The following is a 19791-nucleotide window of genomic DNA, read 5'->3' as shown; positions in this document are numbered from 1 at the left end:
GCTCCCCCTCCCCGCACACACAGCACCCCACCTCCTGAGGCTACACACACACCCCTGGCTCCCCACCTCCCCTGGGACACCCCACACACACACACACAGCGCCCCACCTCCCCTGGGGCTCCCCCACACACAGCTCTCACCCACCCACCCACCCCCCCGGCTCTCTCGCTCTCTCTCACACACACCCCTGGCTTCTCCTCCCCCCCACATCCTCCCGCTCCCCCCTCTCCTCTGGGGCTTCCCCTCACACACACACACCCCGGCCCCACACACACACACACACACACACACACCCGGCTCCCCTGGGGCTTCCACCCCCCCACACACACCCCTTGCACCCCCCCTCCCCTGGGGCTCCCCCCCGGCTCCTCGCTTCCCCCCCCCGGCCATTGCCGCCCCGCCCGGCCCGGGCCGGGCCGGCGCTCACCGTGTGCGAGTGCAGGCTCTGGCTCGCCTCGATCACGGCTGTCAGCGGCACCGTGTCGTCCAGCAGCACCTTGCCAGCCGGCGGCTTCTCCATGAAGGCCATGCCGGGCCGGGCCGGGCCGGGAGCGCAGCGCGGAGCCCGCGCCGCCAACCTGCCTCCCGCAGCAGCGCCCCGCGCCGCGGCCGCCGCTGTCAACACCGGGGAGGCGCCAGGCACCGCCGGGTCTTAAAGCCCGAGCTCGCCCTGCCCGCGCCGGCCCCGCTCGCAGCCTGGGGCGGGACAGGGCCCCGGCCCGCCTCCCGGAACTTCAGTCAGGCCGCGGGACCCGGCACAGCCGCTACAGCCAGCCAGGAGACTGACACCCGGGGGGGCGCTCACCCTGCCCCCCCCCCCCGGTACAGCCAGCCAGGAGACTGACACCCGGGGGGGCGCTCACCCTGCCCCCCCCCCCGGTACAGCCAGCCAGGAGACTGACACCCGGGGGGGGCGCTCACCCTGCCCCCCCCCGGTACAGCCAGCCAGGAGACTGACACCCGGGGGGGGCGCTCACCCTGGCCCCCCCCCGGTACAGCCAGCCAGGAGAGTGACACCGGGGGGGGCGCACACCCGGCCCCCCCCGGTACAGCCAGCCAGGAGACTGACACCCGGGGGGGGCGCTCACCCTGCCCCCCCCGGTACAGCCAGCCAGGAGACTGACACCCGGGGGGGGGCGCTCACCCTGGGCCCCCCCCGCTACAGCCAGCCAGGAGACTGACACCCCGGGGGGGGCGCTCACCCTGCCCCCCCCCGGTACAGCCAGCCAGGAGACTGACACCCGGGGGGGCGCTCACCCTGCCCCCCCCCGGTACAGCCAGCACGGAGACTGACACCCGGGGGGGCGGTCACCCGGCCCCCCCCCCGTACAGCCAGCCAGGAGACTGACACCCGGGGGGGCGCTCCACCCTGCCCCCCCCGGTACAGCCAGCCAGGAGACTGACACCCGGGGGGGGCGCTCACCCGGCCCCCCCCGGTACAGCCAGCCAGGAGACTGACACCCGGGGGGGCGCTCACCCTGCCCCCCCCCGGTACAGCCAGCCAGGAGACTGACACCCGGGGGGGGCGCACACCCGGCCCCCCCGGTACAGCCAGCCAGGAGACTGACACCCGGGGGGGCGCTCACCCGGCCCCCCCCCGGTACAGCCAGCCAGGAGACTGACACCCGGGGGGGGCGCTCACCCTGCCCCCCCGTTACAGCCAGCCAGGATACTGACACCCCGGGGTGGCGCTCACCCTGGGCCCCCCCGGAACAGCCAGCCAGGAGACTGACACCCCGGGGGGGCGCTCACCCTGGGGCCCCCCGGTACAGCCAGCCAGGAGACTGACACCCTGGGGGGGGTGCTCACCCTGGGACCCCCCCCGGTACAGCCAGCCAGGAGACTGACAGCCGGGGGGGTGCTCACCCTGGGGCTCCCGCTACACCCAGCCAGGAGACTGACAGCTGGGGGGAGCTCGCCTCAGGGGCCCCCGCTACACCCAGCCAGGAGACTGACAGCCTGGGGGGGAGCTTACACCGGGCCCCCTGCTACACCCAGTGAGAAGACTGACAGCCTGGGTGGGATGCTCACCCCAGCCCCCCCTCTACACCCAGCCAGGAGACTGACAGCCCAGGGGCGTCTCACCTCAGGGGCCCCCGCTACACCCAGCCAGGAGAGTGACAGTCTGGGGGGGGCGCTCACCTCAGGGGCCCCCGCTACACCCAGCCAGGAGGTTGACAGCTGGGGGGGCTCACCCCCACCCCACACAACCAGGAGAGTCACAGCTCGGGGGATTGGGGGTGCTCACCTCAGGCAGCCAGGGGCCATCCCTCAGGGGCCCCACCACACCCCAGGGTGGGCCGCTCACCCCAGCCTCCTGCTACACCCAGACAGGAGACTGACAGCCTGGGGGGGGTTCACCTTGGGGGCCCCTGACACACACAGCCAGGGGATTCACAGCTTTGGGGTTTGGGGGTGCTCACCTCAGGCAGCCAGGGGCCATCCCTCAGGGGCCCCACCACACCCAGCCAGGAGACCCACATCCACAGACCTGGGCAGGCCCCCCCACCCTGCTGGAAGCCCTGTTTCTGCACACTTGGACCCCCATCCAGGGGCTGCAGCTCCACACAGGGCCCTCTGGACTGGGTCCCCAGAAGCCTCAGGCCTGGACCCCGCTCCGCACTGAGGGGCTCCACAGCCTCACTCACATTATAGCAATACAAAAACTCTGCTGGCTGGCAGGCAAGGTTGTGACAGGCCATGCTCTAGCCACCCAAAACTGTGATAACATGGAACTAAGTTAAGGGGATAGACTCACTCCTTTCTACCTTCACCTTGGTTACAACTCACTCCACACTGCTTCCACTTCCATCTCCAGCAGGTACCCCAGTATGTACCCGATTGCATACAACTTGCACTCTACCCTGGGTCCTGAGCAGTGATCGCATGTGCTAGGAGAGCAACAGATCAGCACACCTAGCTGGCACCCATTCCATGCATTTCGTAAGTTATTCTGCCTTAACACTATTGAGGTCATTTACCTGTGTAGAACTGCTTTTGTAGGAATCCGCACATGAGGAGCAACTCTGTGAAGAAAAGACAGGTCCCAAAATGTTGCAGATTTTTTGCAAAAGGGGTACAAAGAAAAGTTACACAATCCAGGGAAAAGTTGCTAGAAGGGGTGGTGGTGGGTTTTTTTTGTTTTGTTTTATTATTATTTTTAATTCTATTTATTCTTTCTGTAACAAATTATTTTTAATCAAACTACCACAAAAAATCCAAATTGCACTCAGTTTATATTCTGAGGGGTTTTTTTTGCCATCGCAGTGAGATTTCTTACAAAGGTTTAAAGCTCCAAACTGAACTACCCCACCTTAAGTAGGGTGCTGCATCAAAATTATTTATGATTTGATTTCTGTAGCACTAAAAAGTTCCACTTAGGATTTGGACCCCATTCTGCCAGGCACTGTACAAACACAGTGAGGGACATGATCCGTCCCTCTTCCCAAGCATTTACAGTCTCATTTAAAACCAAATGAATAGGTGTGGCTGCAGAGTTATTGCTTTCTTCATAGTCTTAGAATAATCACCACCTGCTATTACTTGAAGCATCACTGTTCCCTTCCCTACTCTCTCCCATTGTCCAACTTGACCCCAGCAATGATCCCCTCTCCTCCTGCTATTTATAACCCCAGATCAACAGGGAACAAGACCACTTCATCCCATGCCCAGCAGGGCCCTCCATTACCCTTGCTTCAGAGATGCCTATTTTGCTCCCTGACTCCCTACAGTTTATGGCTATCAGCATCTGGATTTAGATTTGGTAACTGCTCCAAACTGATATCCACTGTCTCTTACCCAGGGGTGCTGGAACTAGGAATGCTGGGCCTGCAGTGGCACTTCCTAGCTTGAAGTGGTTTCCAACATATCCAGGGTTTACAGTTTTGTTCAATGGCTTTCAGCACCCCCATTATAAAAATTGTTTCAGTGCCACTGCTCTTACCCAACAACCCCCTCAAACTTGACCCATTATATCAAATGGACACAGAACTGCACACCAAGGGAGGTAGAAGAAAAAGGAATTAAAGTCAAAATGAGAATAGGAGTTGGGTGCCTTTGAAAATCTTCCCAGAGGTTATTCAGGGAAGGCCTGATCCTGAGAGGTCCTGAGTGTACTTGACTCCTCACTGGGAGTCAAGAGGCTCAGCAACTGACTGTGTTAGGCCCAATGTAATAACAGAAAAGAAACCAAGTGAAGCACCTCAAACTGAGAAAAAGAAACTGAAAGTCATGTGCAGTCAGTGCTGGTTCTGTGCCAGGAGTCGCCAGGGTAAACCCAGTGCCTCAGAGATGAAGCAGCTTCAACATTTTTCCTGAGATGAGATCACACTGAATACAAAAAAAGGCCTTGTCCACTCCCACCTGGTCCCATCCGACCTCCTCCAGTTTCAAGGAGCCAGATTACAGCCCTTGCTCCTTTGTTAAACTCCTTTTGTTTACCTTTGCATTACAATGCGGCTTTGTAAGGACAAAACACCATTCACTTCACAATATACACAAACATCTCCGGACAATTTATACTTTAGAATATTTTACCATCATGGGGGTTTTGCTAAACTGCCTGGGGAGAAGCATTTATACAGTGGAAAATAAAAAACTTGAGGTTGGCGATAGTTCCCAAAATGAATTATATTAATTGTGAATAAATGTATTTCCAAGGAGGTGAGAGATACTCTGGAAGGCATCAATAGCGTAATGGGCAGGGATGGAGGACTTTTGGCCAGCAAACGATACAAGATTCATCAGCTGAGGAGAAGGGCCCGTAGTTCTGCTCCTGACACTCTCCCTTGCTCCAGGGCTGGTAGGTCATTTTTAAAGGTTAGTGACAGCATCTCTAATCATGCTGGCAAAGAAGCAATTGAGGCTAGAATGATTCAGGCTCAGTTCTTCTTTACTCCCCAAAAGCCTAATCTGTTTGAAACATTGCTTAGCACCACTAGTAACCAACCAAAGGCCTGGTGGGTCTGGACCCAAGGCACATTTCAATCAACTCAGGATAAGCAAACAACATTTAGCAATATCAATGAATCTAGGATAGACAAAACCTTATGCCTCTGATTCTCTACTGCTTTGCACCTTGCCTAGTCATTTATACCTGCATGACATGGGTGTAAGAGGCTACCTAAACACTATGGACAATAGGCAAGAAACAAGGATGAAGACAAACGGGCCCTCTATTGATACCTTCCCTAACCCACCTCCCTCCAGTTCTAATAGACAAATTCCACCATTGAGTGTAATTTGTTTACAATTAGATTTTGTAAGACAATATGCATTTTACTTCTTAATACCTTCAAACCTCATCTCTGGACCAATAATTTACTCTCCCCAGCTTAGCATAGAGGCTGATTGTGATCAGCACTATATACAAAGGTACAAAGGGCAAAGGTAATGAGGACATTTGGGAAATAGCCTATTGCAGCAATACCAACGGGAAGTGATGAAGTCGATCATGTGAGGAAATCCTGCTAATTAATCACGCAATGTGTATCAGCATCCTTCCCCTCAGCACGGCTGCGGGTTAAACTTACAGCAGTTGTCCTTTGCCATTGGTATCTACTACAATCTATTGTCACTGAAATAGGTTAAATAATCATGGCTTGAGGATAATAGTAATGTTTACACACAAGGCAGGGACGGGGGAGGGGGGGAGCAGTCCAGCTCTCATGAATCCACTATCAAAACAGCTCCTCCACTACTTTGGGATGTGTTTTGTTTGTTTGTTTGTTTTTGTTTTTTTGCGTGGGTGAGCACGGTAGGGGGACAAAGAGCCAGAAGCAGGAAAGAATAAAATGATTGAACATCTCTAATATTCTCAGAGGAAGTTCTCTTTATGCATATACAGTAAATTCAGTCCTATGCAGCTGGTCAGGCCAAGACCTATGCACCACTTAAGTCCCACATAAGACCTTAAAAACAAGGCTTAGATGTGCACAGGTCTTGTTCTGTCCCTCTGCACTGAGATGAATTTCACTGTTATAGAATGAGTGTAATGAGCTTTAGAGTAAAACAGTAGTAGATGCAGACCTCAAAAAAAATGAACATCCTTCTGGGATGTATTAGCAGGAGTGTTGTAAGTAAGACACGAAAAGTAATTCTTCCACTCTACTCTGCGCTGATTAGGCCTCAACTGGAGTGTTGTGTCCAGTTCTGGGCGCCACATTTCAGGAAGGATGTGGACAAATTGGAGAGAGTCCAGAGAAAAGCAGCCAAAATTATTAAAGGTCTAGAAAACATGACTTATGAGGAAAGACTGAAAAAACTGGGCTTGTTTAGTCTGGAAAAGAGAAGACGGGGGGACATGATAACAGTTTTCAAGTATATAAAAGGTTGTTACAAGGAGGAGGAAGAAAAATTGTTTTTTCTTAACCTTTGAGGATAGGACAAGAAGCAATGGGCTTAAATTGCAGCAAGGGAGGCTTAGGTTGGACATTAGGAAAAACTTCCTGTCAGGGTGGTTAAGCACTGGAATAAATTGCCTAGGGAGGTTGTGGAATCTCCATCATTGTAGGTTTTTAAGAACAGGTTAGACAAACACTTGTCAGGGATGGTCTAGATAATACTTAGTCCTGCCTTGAGTGCAGGGGACTGGACTAGATGACCTCTCGAGGTCCCTTCCAGTTCTATGATTTCTATGATCCTGATATACATCATTACCCACCTACCTGAGAAATAAGATGATAAATCAGTATTTGTCTGATATAAATCACTTTGCTAAAGTACAAACACTGATTAAGGGAACGCAAACTGTCTGGCACTACATTGGATTATATGGAAGTTTAATAATGATTCACTTACAGTGCCATAAGAAAATTAGAGCATTTGCACATTGAGCTATCACAGAAGTTATGGTCTCAATGACAGAGAAAAACAGGAAACTTTTTTTTTAAACACAAGACTTCATATAGCTACTCCACAGAGACTGAAATAGCCAATTTGAACTCAACTTTGCCATCAGTTGTTTAGTTTGATTTTCCCCAGGAGTTTGTTTGCGAGAAGAACATCCTTGAAATAACACAGGACTCTCAATTGTATAAATCTTCCACTTTTGCAGAACATAGCCTTGTGTGTGAAGTCTGAATGACTGTAAATTATTTCCATTGCAACAGTATTGCCTAGTGGAGGTCTGGGACTATCAAAATCCTTTGTAGATCAGATTTCTGTCTGGTGCTACCACCAGAATTCTTTCAGGATCTCTGGTGTCAGATAATCCAGCAATGAAAGTAGTGCTTTCTCTGTAGTCTCCTGTTGGGAGTTCTTTAAGGCCTCCCCATATGTACTGTAATTCATCTGGATTTTCATTTACTTTCAAAGGCCTGGGAGCTCTGGTAGTATTTCCTCCCAGCAACCCCATAATATGAATGATTTTTAGTCTGCACTGGTTTTCCAGAGCATAGTCTGTATCTGTACTACAGAGACTACATTGGCTTAGCTATGTCCATGTAGCTAAGGGTTTTTTCCGTGTTTTTTAGGAACATCACCTCTCTGAACAAAGTCAGCTACATCAGCAAAAGTGTTCTTCCATCAACATAGCTGCATTTACACTGAGGGTTTGGTTGGCATAGCTCTCAGTCAAGGGTATGTATTTTTCATACACCCGGACTGCTGAAGCTATGTTGAACTAACATCTAAGTACAGACCAACCCTAGTAAGTACAGCTTATTTATATGACTGAAATAAGCAACTCTTAAAAGTTAGGTTTTCAAGGTCATTATTGTTGAAAGCCTAATTTTAAGCTCTTCTCCCCAGCAGAGAGGGTGAGTTGTAATTGTTGTCAGTGCCCCCAGTCTCCCTTAAGCTCTGAAGCAAGACCCCATGACAAAAGGAGTTGGAGGAGCTGAATGTGATGGTATCAGAAGCTACACTGTCAGTTACAAGCTTCAGCGTCAACATTATCAGCTACCAATTTTATTTTAAGCATTCTCAGAATATGCTAATGTATATGAGCTATACACAGAAGCTGAAAGGGCTATTAAAAAGATCTGATGCAAAACAATGCTGATATAGAGTACTAATTATTGCTTGAATGGAGCGCACAGGAAGAACTACCAGCTGGTTGATGAGCCCTCTTCTCTTTTTAACTTAATTGTCTCTTGTTTTCAAACAGATCACCAGAGATGACAATCTGTCACAAGACAAAAATAAAACTGTGTTATAGAGAAGTTTTAAAAAGTCTGAGCTATCACGGGAGAATAATCAACAGAGTTTGAGGTTTGAAAGTTGACTTCATTTCTTCTCATAACACAAGAACTAGGGGTCACCAAATGAATAGGCAGCAGGTTTAAAACAAATAAAAGGAAGTATTTCATCACACAATGCACAGTTAACCTGTGGAACTCCTTGCCAGAGGATGTTGTGAAGGCCAAGACCATAATAGGATTCAAAAAAGAACTAGATAAATTCATGGAGGATAAGTCCCTCAATGGCTATTAGCCAGGATGGGCAGGAATGATGTCCCTAGCCTCTGTTTGCCAGAAGATGGGAATGGGCAACAGGGGATGGATCACTTGATTCCCTGTTCTGTTCATTCCCTCTGGGGCACCTGGCACTGGCCACTGTCGGAAGACAGGATACTGGGCTAGATGGACCTTTGGGCCATTTTTATGTACGCTATTAACTCAGCGGCAAGTTTCACAGCCAAGAAGAGATCTACTTTTTCTCTAGCTCCTGAACAGTGAAAAAGTCTTCGTTCTGGGGACCCTGCTTCCTGCCATTTTCTTTTTAGTTGCAACAACAGCAGTTGAAACTGAGATCTGCTTGAAAGTCATGAAATTAAACGGACTACACTTGCCTTCAAATAAACAAACTCTTATTTTACTCTGTTTCATCTTATAAAGTCACTGATTGTGCAGCTACCTCTTACTTTTACCTTGTTCACAATATTGTCTCTAGGGTGCAGTTTAAAATGTCTTGGATACCTTTAAAAACTTTTTAAAGAACCAGATGTACATTACGGGTTCTTGCTGTCCTTAAACTACCACTACATTTTGCTGTCACCAATTTTTTAGTCAATTGCTATTTGAACAGAGAATTGTGCTGTTTAAACATGACCATGCTCGTGTAGATCAAAGATTTGCTTCAGCTTGAAAGGCTAGATTGACTTATTGTGTGTTTAAAAAAAATCAACTGTAATATTGATCTATAAAGCCCTGTATGGGACAAGTCTAAAGGCTACCACACCCTCACAGAAGACAGCTGCTACGCTCAAGCTGACAGACCCCAGATTTGTACAGTGGGACACAGGCTTGGTCAGTAGAAAGCTCTTGATTCTGGCAATGGTTCCAACAAGCTCCCACAGAGTCCAAAGCCTAAGGTCTAAGAATGGATGTTTGCTTTGTCTGTCTCTCCTCCTAATTCTGGCTGGCAGTTCTGTTATTCACAACGTATCATTCTTAATGTAAGCATGCCTAGAGATTTAGTATATATAGATATCATCAACAGACCTGGAATGAGACTAACTTTAAGAGAGAAAAGGAACTACAGCTGCTAAAGCAGAAGTCAGCCTAGTGTACTCTGACTATCCATTGTATCCACAGAGTAAGTTATGAGCCAAACTGCCATCAGATACACAGCACGTTGCTCTAGCTTACATTGTATAGATAATACTTAGTCCTGCCTTGAGTGCAGGGGACTGGACTAGATGACTTCTTGAGGCCCCCTCCAGTTCTCTGATTCCTGCAGCTCTGAGAATGGTGTCAGACTTCGCTATTTAGTACAGCCCAGGGTTTGGGGTGTTAGCATGGGACTTTAGAAACCCCAGGTTTAATTCCCTGTAAATGTCCCATATGACCTTTTGCAGCCAGTATTTTTAAAGGTATTACACATCAAAATATGATGATAGGTGACTAGGTACTATGGGAAACCCCACTAGGTGCTTAGCTGCAGCTTTAGATGTCTAAATACCTTCAAAAATCAGTCCCCTAGTCTCTTTGGGCCTTACTTCCCCATCTGAAAAATAGGGATCATAGCACTTCCCGACCTCACAGGTCTGTTGAGAGGAGAAATACATTAAAGTTTAAGAGTCTGCTCAAACACTATGGTACCAGGGGGCAGATAACTACCTTGTCAGGTAAATTTAAGGTTACAGCAGCCACCTCATTTATTCTGATCTGATCAAACTCTGCCTGTCTCTCTCATGCACATTTGGCTCCATGTGTTGTCTGAAATAACAGAGCTATTAAAAACACTTCCTTCTATCTACCCTCTTTCCAAAGAAGATCAAGGCCCAATTTTGATCACCCAATAAGCAATTCTGGAGTATAAAGGGTTTAGCTCATAAAGCTACCATGTGTAGCCAGATGTCTGTAAAGTTCCCTTATAATTTAGTTTTAAGAGTTCCTTCATTTGTGACAGGTTGCCACATGACATTTAGTTTGTAGTTTAGCAGTGGTAGGAGGTTATCCAAGACCTTTACACAGACCATTTTTGTTTGGCCTAATGATAGCCTTAAATCAAATGACTCCTTTTGCTTGAAAATTAAGTGGGACAATGCATTAATTTGTGAAAGAAACATCAGAGCTACCCTAATAAAGGCAGCGTTTGAATAAAAAGCTTTTTATTCTTGTAAGTCAGGGGAGAGGATGACACGCATGTGTTAATATGAACCCGATGCTGCTTGCTTTATTCACCCCCGTAGGCCCTTGGACTTCATTGAATTCATAGAAGGGGGGAGGGGGCTGTGAGAGAGAGAGATTTGGCCCTTTGCCATATCTAGAACCTCAAACCAAACAAGAGTTCAAAACTCGATATATCAGACATAAAATGTGGCACATATTGTGCAATAGTAACAAGGAACCAAGAGAATACTATATTTATCTATCTGAGATACTTATCTTGGCTCCATGTTTACTAGTCAGGGGACAGGAATCTCTTGACCAACACCAGAACATTACATGAAGTAAACATTTATTTGTAAAAGCTTCCAGTAAAGAATGGTGTTTATTTTGGTGAAAGACAATTGAGCTAGGAAACAGAATAGGCTTGGTGACACACAATGGTAATAGATGTAAGGTAAATATGGATCATACTGATCTTCGTGTGTCCTTACAGGCCATCAAAAGTGATATTTTACATCTCTCACCTACAAGGCACAGTAGCTCTCAAAATGGACAGCAAGCTGTGTCCTTCAAAGTGTTTCTGCAGGCTTCCTCCTACCAAGGTTTGAGGTACCATACATGTGAGCCCCCCCACGTACTTCTGAATTTTACTAAAGAATAAAGCGCCGTGCAGTCAGGAGCGCCGACCTTCTGACACCATGACTTTCACTATCCCTTCCATGACAATCTTTTCACTTTCCCTAACAGTACATGATACTGAAATGTATGCAACAGATCTTTTCAGTCTCGTCACTTCTGCTGCAGCTAAGACTTCTTCTCCAATGTACAAGGGAGCTGGGAAGTGAATTTCCTGAGAAAGAAACACACAACCATAGCCAGGCATTTTAGTACCAATAACTGCAGAAATAAGTCCGTTGATCAAAACTCCATGTACAATTGTTCTCCCAAACCTAGTTCTCTTTGCATAGTCTTCATTCAGATGCAGTGGGTTTGTGTCCCCAGTTAAGTCAGCAAAACTAACAACATCCTTCTGTGTGAAGGCTTTAGTAAGCTCAGCCTTGTCTCCAACCCGTATATGTAAACACTGAAGAGAGGGAGAGCTAAGCAATGAGCTGGCAATATCTGGTTTTGTCAGGATGGTTCTTTTGAAATCCCCACCAAAAATTCTAGGTCTGAGTAGTGCCAACATCTTGAGCAACGTCTGCTTCTTACAGTCCAACCATGTCTCCTGTGTATTCAATCCAGGATGAGTTCTCTACTGTTCCCAGATAATGCAAGGAGAAATGGAGAGGTCTGGTGGGGGAAAAAATGACATATTATGAAAACATCACACATACCAAACACTTTCCAGCAGGCAAGATAAAAAAAACACCACAACAAATTCCTCCCCTATAACGCAAAATTAGAGCAACTTAAGCCAACCATGTTATTCAACTATCCCCTTGGAGACCAACTCCAGCTCCCAGACTCAGGTTACTGAACGTTACGTGGCAGAAGGAAGTGAGCATTTCAAAAGGAACAAGCATTGGGCTCTGGAGTTCGAGTGCACTGGGGTTTGAAGTGGGTGAGTCACAGTGGGGGAAAAATACAAGTTTTTTACCCAGATAGGGGCCAAGGACAAACTGTCATGGAAATTAGTTTCCTCAAAAATCTGTTAACAAGGTCAGACCTGACCTCACTGTAGTAGATATGTAAAGTGATGAAACTCAGACACAAGAGTCTAGTTTTACAACATCGCATCTATGTGGGCCCCCAAAAGGAAAGATGATTCCCAGCATCTACTTCCCCTCAGACAACCCCAGATATGACAACAGGTGATTGTTAGGGTACAATATAAAGAGAGACCTGGACATGACAATGCAAGACTGAATGTCAGCAATTATAAGACAGACTGATTCAATCTCTCACCAATCTGTTTCACACCCATCCTTAAGGGTATTTAACTCTAAAACCGGATCAGTTTTTACACAAGTAAGCCATGTCACTATTAAGAGGTTTTGTAGGCTGAGTAACCCTAAAGAGGACTAAAATTCAGGGGCAGGTCCCAGAGTTCCCCAGGGCTTTACCTGTATCACTCTGAAAGCACACTTCCTGTTCTGGTAGGAGCCCAGCAGTGTTAGAGCACTCCACAGCTTGACAAGGCCACTAAATAATGACAACATTAATTATATGATTAGGATTCACATGCCTCAAAGGTTTTGCTGCTGGGTATACAGCTTAAATAGAGATACCCGAAACAGAAGGAATAATGAACTCCCAACTGCATTTTACAGCTGGTAATTTCATCAGTGGGCTCTGGTGACAAGTTTGTGACACAATTACCTTTCAGTGTAGTTTGTCTTATCTATGGTTTGAAGTATTTAATACAATCAATGCTCATGGGTTTTGCCCTTGTCAAACCCTTTTTTCCTGGGCCTGTTTCCTGAACTGCTCTTTCTGTGCTTTTAGTCTCCTTCCCTTCCCCATCCCCAATAGCTTCTATTCATCTTTAGTGCCCTAATCTCCCAACTGCTCCTGACCTCTTCCCACAGCAAGGGATAACAGACACAGATTTCAGTACCACATCATCCACTCCTGGTCATTTCATGTTTTAAGATAGGAACACTGTATGGATCCATGTTTATTGTCTCACTGAGTACGTATCAAGTTTGCTCAATTTAAGTAAAAAGATGTTTGAGTCTTTAACTTCCAGCCCTGCATACTCAGCCTAGCAAAATCAAGCTGGGTTCTTTCTAGGTCATGCTTCATCATCAGTAATAGATTCTGTGGGCCCAATTTTCCTTTCAGTGCCACCTGAGCAACCCTACTGCCATCAACTGATTAACCTCAGGTGTAACTGACTGGCCATGGAACCAAGGCTTTGGAGCGGAGCCAGAGTGCGGAGCAGCTCCGGAGCAGTGGAGCTGCAGGTTTTTGCCTGGAGCTGGAGCGGAGCTCCAAAGCCTTGCCTGGAATGCAGGAACCAATTCTGTTGATGCACAAGGAACACTATCCAATTCACTCTAACCTGCATTGGCTCTGCAGATGTAACTAGTACTGAACACTTACTTTTGTAAGTGAATGCAGTGGATAGGACTACACACAGGAGGCAGATCTGTCAAGATGTTGTGAGGTTTACACAACTTAGCCACTTTTTAGACCACAGTGTTCATTTTAACTATTCTGGACCAGTCACATTTCTGTGGTCTCTGAGTCAAAAATAGTTGAAACCCACAAATGCCAATGGAAATTTGTTGCGTTTGAGGTGGTTTCTTAGTCTGCCTTTTTACTGCTCTTTTGATTCCTGGTGCTTTACCATTTTTCTTAGGGTTTGTCTACTCTAGCAATTTACAGCACTGCAACTTTCTCAGTTGGCTGTGAAAAAACTCCCCCTGAGCTCAGCAGATTTCAGCACTGTAAAGCACCAGTGTAGACATTGCACCAGCGCTGGAAGCTACGCCCCTCGTGGAGGTGGATTTTTTAGAACGCCGGGAGAGCTCTCTCTCAACGCTGTGCCGCGACCACACAAGGCACATTAAAGTGCTGCCGCTAGAGCCGCCAGTGTAGACTAGCCCTTAGTAGTAAATGATTACCCCCAAGTTATTTAGTGCTTTACATCAAAAAGTCTTAATGTGCCTTATAAAGCTGCTCACTTATCCTCATTTTACAGATGGGGACACCATTACAGAGATGCTAAGTAACTTACTCATGGTCACAGAGCAAGTCAGTGGCAGAGTCAGGATCAGAGACAAACTTTCAACGCCCTTGCTCTAACTTCTAGAATCTAAATCAGGCAGACCTCACAGTATTAACGTTGAAAGATAATAAGGATGTAAAGACTGCTCTAAAAGGCCAGGTACTGGATTTCACACCTTAAAAAGGCTTTTCACAGAGCTTTTTAAAATGGAGAGGAATCATTTACAGTTTTGCTCCACAACTGATCCTCCTCCACTCCAGGTGCCAGGCACATTCTTCACCCTGCCTTCTCTAACACGTAGCAGTGTGTACATGCAAAAATCCAAAACAAAAAAGACACTACGCTATACATGTAATTCTCCCCGAGCAGAGGATGAGAATAGAATAAACCATGTCATTTAATGCACTCCTGGAAGGCACTCAGCTACCATGGTGATGAGGGCAGTATAAGAATACAGTATAGACTATCTAGAGGCCAATAAGGCTATAAGTGTCCTCCAGACTTTTAAGCAGCCACTTGATAATTGAGTGTGAAAAAGCTCCCTCTTTCAGCAATGGATTGTCTCATATCAGTGAAGGATGAAGCGTCTACCAATTCTGGGCCAGGTGCCCCCCCCCCCCCCAGGTATCTCTTGAAATTCACGTGCAGTTAGGGAAAAAAAAAAAAACAACAAAACACTCCTGAGTGATCACTAAGCAGCATTCACACACATCCCAGAAACACACAAGAATCATAGAATCGCAGGACTGGAAGGGACCTCGAGAGGCCACCTAGTCTAGCCCCCTGCACTCTTTTTTTTTTTTTGGCACTTCCTTTTTGGTCACTACTTCCCTTACCCGAAATAAGCAAACAGAAAACAACAAACCAATAACCACTTTGTCTCTTCTCCAACCACCACACGTAAAATTCACTTAAAATCACTACCAGTGTCTCAAAGCAATCAGCTGTGCACAGATCCTGCTCGACTACACCACTGTGATGGGTTGGATCACAGAATCCCCTCTGGGAGCTGCCACCAGATTGCTAAGCCTACTTGGCAGGACTAAGCATTATCTAAGACAGCAGTTCTCAAACTTCATTGCATCATGACCCCCTTCGGACAACAAAAATCACTACACGACCCCAGGAAGGGGGACTGAAGACTGAGCCCGTCCAAGCCCTGCCGCCCTGGGCGGGGGGCATGTAACTTTAGCCCTGGGTGGTGGGGCTTGGGCTTCAGACATGCTGGGGCCCAGGGACACCACCAGCCTTGGTGACCTCATTAAAATGGGGTCCCAACCCACAGTTTGAGAATCCCTGATCTAAGACCATCCCTGACAGGTGTTTGTCTAAGCTGCTCTTAAAAATCTCCAATGATGGAGATTCCACAACCTCCCTAGGCAATTTATTCCAGTGCTTAACCACCCTGACAGGACATTTTTCTTAATGTCCAACCTAAGCCTCCCTTGCTGCAATTTAAGGCCATTGCTTCCTGTCCTATCCTCAGAGGTTAATGAGAACCATTTTTCTCCCTCCTCCTTGTAACAACCTTCTATGTACTTGAAAACTGTTATGCCCTTCCACCAAGTCTTCTCTTCTCCAGATTAAACAAACCCAATTTTTTCAATCTTCCCTCACAGATCATGTTTTTCTACACTTATTTTTGTTGCTTTTCTCTGGACTTCCTCCAATTTGTCCACATCTTTCCTGAAATGTGGCACCCAGAACAGGACAATACACCAGCTAAGGCCTAATCGGCACGGAGTACAGTGGAAGAATTACTTCTTGTGTCTTGCTTACCATACTCCTGCTAATACATCCCAGAATGATGGTTGCTTTTTTGCAACAGCATTACACTGCTGACTCTTATTTAGCTTGTGATCCACTAGGACCTCCAGATCCCGTTCCGCAGTACTTCTTCCTAGGCAGTCATTTCCCATTTTGTATCTGCGCTACTGATTGTTCTTCCTAAGTGGAGTAATTTGCATTTGTCCTTATTGAATTTCATCCTATTTACTTCAGACTGTTTCTCCAGATCATTCTGAATTTTAATGCTATCCCCCAAAGCACTTGCAACTCCTCCCAACTTGGTGTTGTCTACAAACTTTATAAGTGAACTCTCTATGCCATCATCTAAATCACTGATGAAGATGTTGAACAGAACTGGACCCAGAACTGATCCCTACAAGACCCCACTCAATATGCTCTTCCATCTAGGTTGTATTTCCCTTGTTTGTTTATGAGAAAGTCATGCAAGACAGTATTAAAAGCCTTACTGAAGTCAAGATATACCAAATCTACCCCTTCCCCCCTATCTACAAGACTTGTTACCTTGTCAAAGAATGCAACACACAAACAGCTTTAGAAAATCTGACCCATGAGGAAACGTTAAAAAATCCAGGCATGTTTAGTCTTGGGAAAAGAAGACTGAAGGGCGACCTAATAACAATCAATTATGTTAAGGGCTATTATAAAGAGGACAGTGAGCAATTGTTCTCCCTGTCTACTGAAGGTAGAAGTAGTTGTGATGAGCTTAATCTGCTGCAAGAAAGATTTGCCGGTAGGTTAGATATTAGAAATAACTTTCTAACTAGAAGGGGAGTTAAGCACTGGAACAGACTTCCAAGTGAGGTTGTGGAATCTCCATCACTGGAGATTTTTAAGAACAAGCTGGACAAACACCTGTCAGGGATGGTCTAGGTTTACTTGGTCTGGCCCCAGTGCAGGGGCTGGATTTGAAGAATTCCCAAGGTCCTTTCCAGCCCTGCATTTCTATGAAATCACAGCTATTATTTTCTCTCTTATTTTGATAGGAAATTATCAGAAGTTGTAAGCTAGTTATTTTGAAATTAAAGGTTATTTATACATCTTACACAACTCCATGTTGGTACTTGCAAGGTACTATATATGCAATCAGTGTCTTACCTGCTAGGAACTCTTAGTATTGCAGATAAGGTTTTTTCCTCATATGTTAAGACATCAACAGGCAAGGCTGCACCAACCTATGCACAAATAGGGTACTATTGTTAAATTATTAGAAGAAGTTCTTTGGCCATTATTATGCAGGAACTTACACTAGAAACTAGATCATCATAATGGTTGCTTCTGGACCATACAAAAAAAAAGTCAATGGAATTATATTTACACGGAATTCAGAAGAGTACAATAGTCCATCACAGGGTCAATGATCTCATACCTCCCCATGCAATTCCTTCAGTGCTGAAATAACAAGTTGCTTGAAATGAGCAGCATTCAATCTAATTCCACCTCCTTGAAATTCTCTGAAAAGAACAATGTTTCCATCAAGTCTTATTAGTCACGTCTAGTGAGCTGAAACTGGATTTTGTATTTAAAAATAGGCGGGGGGGAGGCTGAACTTACAAACAGATCTTCATGTAGTGGTGCTCAGAAGCGCTCCTGAGAACCAGTCTGCCGAAGGCAGCAGGCTCGGGCCCCTTCCCTCCGCCCCGTTCAGCCATGCCAGGCCGACACGGGAGCCGGGCGGGGGGCAGAGCCGTGCGAGGCGCTGGGGCGCCGCGGAAATGCCAGGCCCGACCGGCCGCCCGCCGGTTGTACCCCCGGCCGCGGGGTGGGGGCCCGGAGCCGGGCTCAGTTACCGGGGCTCCCCCTGCAGCCAGCGGCGGGCGCGCGCGCCGGGCCGAGCTCTGCGCACGCGCAGCGCCGGGCCGGCCTGGGAGCGCTACAGCGGCGCGGGGTCACAGGCACTGGCCGCCCAGCGGGGGGGGTTTGAACCGAACCGGCCCCGCGCTCCTCGGCCGCTCTCCTAGCTCACCTGGGGGGGAGAAGCGGCTCTGTCCGCCCCACCGACCAATCAGCGAGCAGCTCCTCCTCCTCGTGGCCAATGGGGGACATCGACACGGCCCGCCCCCTACGGCGTCCCAGTGGGGCTGATGAGAAGTAGGAGAGGGGGTTGGAGCCTGCGGGACGGCACCTTTGTTGCTGTCGCAGCTCCGGCAGCGCCCGTCGGGCTCGACTCTGCTCTGCGCGTGCGCGATGCTCCCCAGTGACCGGGCTACGGCGCGTGCGCGATGCTGCGCTGACTTAACGATTTCTCCGCGCGCCGCTGTGGCCTGGTGACAGTTGCTGGGCTCCCTCCCCCTCAGGCCGCCGCGTTGCCATGGGGATCTGGCCGCGCGGCCCGGCCTAGCGCGGCAGGTGTCAATCAGTGTGGCTGCGAAGGGACTAGCGAAGGCGGGAGGGAAGGGCCAAACGTGGCGCCCCGAGGGCGGGAAAAGGCTGGTGGGGGCGGGCCCAGGCCGGCCAGGCTCAGAGCAGCGGGGACAGGTCGCAGACAGAACCCCGGGAGGAACAGGAGCGGGGTGAGAGACAATCAGCCCCGCTCGTACCTCAGCAGCCCAGCCGCTCCCTCAGCCAGGTACCGTGGCCAGTGGCAGCACCGTTACCGTAACTCTGGGCCCTGGTCGGGGGGGGGGCGGGGAAAGCATTGGGCACCGGAAGGGGGCGGGACTTTTCTCGCCTCTGGTCTGCTGCTGCCAGGGCCCTGCTGAGCACACAGCTCAGGCCCAGCCAGGGGCTGACACGCTGGGCGTGCTCCCCGCATCGACCCTGCCTCAGCGGCCACCTTCGCTCGCCCCCTGGTAGCCCCGGGGCTGGCCGCTGAGCAGGAGCGGGAGCGGGTGGGATTCACGCTGTGCCGAGCCCCAGCACCAGGATGATGCCCACAGGCCCTGCACTAGGGCCCTGCACCAGGGTCAATGGTGCCCTGAAGTCCTAAAGCACTTTCTGGGTAGAGAGCGGCTCAGACCCTTAGTTCTGCCGCCAGATTCAGCGCTCTGGCTGGTACAGCGACACCAAAACGGGTGTAAGCAGAACTGAGTTGCTTAAATGCTTATTGGTTAGTGATTTTTAAAACAGATACTCAGACCAGCCTCAGTGAGGACTAGGTACCCATAACATCTCCAATTTAAAGTGCATCCATGAGTCAGGTGCACAAAGAAAGTATCTTTAGTTGCACTCTGTGAAAATGCTGTGTATTTTTTCACCTTAAAATAAAAACAAGTGAAAAGATATTCTAAAATCTTCACCCTTTGGGCTGAGATAGAGTGTGGGAAATGCCAGACGCAAAGGAGAAGTTCCTGGAATGCTGTGAACTCTTAAGAATCGGAGTTTTTATCCTGGTGAAAGTTACAACAACTTTAACTACAATGCGCTCTACTCAGCAAATGCTGTATCTAACAACACTTCGTTTTATATGCTGTAATGAGCTTCCCTCTCTGCCCAAGTTCCACAGGGAAAGACCTGTGCATTGCATGGGTATGGACACTATTAGTAATTAAAATTCCATGCACAGACTTGCCATGTTCATTAACACGATACAGGATCTAGACGGCATTTTTTGGAGCTGCTGCTTTTTTTTTTTTTTTTTGGAAAGTTTCCCATCACTGGGGTGGTTTTTAAAAATAAAAAAAAAAGGCAAAAGCTACTGGTACTGCCTAGAAGCTGCACCATGGCTTCTATCTGCCCTCTAATCTACTACATTACAAACTTCCTGGGGAGCCTCTACTGCTGGCTTGTCCCATGACTTTGCTGCGGTCATTC

The 19791-nt window shown here is 48.3% G+C and overlaps 3 protein-coding genes and 1 long non-coding RNA gene across 7 annotated transcripts in view; 1 reads left to right on the top strand and 3 right to left on the bottom strand.

Moving 5' to 3' along the window:
* PXK (PX domain containing serine/threonine kinase like) overlaps nt 1–658 on the bottom strand; it is a 49449-nt gene extending 48791 nt beyond the window's left edge. Inside the window, exon 1 of one of the 4 annotated variants that reach the window (XM_045025517.1) lies at nt 428–658. In XM_045025517.1, the coding sequence (XP_044881452.1) occupies nt 428–529 (102 nt within the window). In that variant the 5' untranslated portion in view covers nt 530–658. The remainder of the gene's footprint in view (nt 1–427) is intronic. The other 3 variants (XM_045025516.1, XM_045025515.1, XM_045025513.1) reach the window with 3 other exon arrangements.
* A 2009-nt stretch (nt 659–2667) lies between these two features.
* On the top strand, nt 2668–8301 carry LOC123375008. The gene is made up of 4 exons (XR_006581289.1): nt 2668–2943; nt 4660–4801; nt 7473–7648; nt 7750–8301. It is a non-coding gene; the product is annotated as an uncharacterized LOC123375008 (long non-coding RNA).
* A 2587-nt stretch (nt 8302–10888) lies between these two features.
* Nucleotides 10889–11745, bottom strand: HTD2 (hydroxyacyl-thioester dehydratase type 2). The gene has a single exon (XM_045025866.1). It carries the CDS (start codon nt 11743–11745, stop codon nt 11230–11232), a length of 516 nt encoding a protein of 171 aa, XP_044881801.1. The 3' UTR covers nt 10889–11229.
* Nucleotides 11714–17728, bottom strand: RPP14 (ribonuclease P/MRP subunit p14). The gene is made up of 5 exons (XM_045025867.1): nt 17593–17728; nt 17408–17492; nt 17137–17213; nt 12623–12701; nt 11714–11849 (listed from the first exon to the last, which is right to left on the bottom strand). The coding sequence occupies exons 1-5, from the start codon at nt 17688–17690 to the stop codon at nt 11793–11795; spliced, it is 396 nt and encodes a 131-aa protein (XP_044881802.1). The 5' UTR covers nt 17691–17728; the 3' UTR covers nt 11714–11792.
* Nucleotides 17729–19791: the final 2063 nt, after the last annotated feature.

Source organism: Mauremys mutica, chromosome 7 (assembly GCF_020497125.1).
Source record: "Mauremys mutica isolate MM-2020 ecotype Southern chromosome 7, ASM2049712v1, whole genome shotgun sequence".
NCBI classification, from domain to species: domain Eukaryota; kingdom Metazoa; phylum Chordata; order Testudines; family Geoemydidae; genus Mauremys; species Mauremys mutica.
The sequence above is the reverse complement of the archived record's forward strand: the minus strand, read 5'-3'. Positions and strand labels throughout refer to the sequence as shown.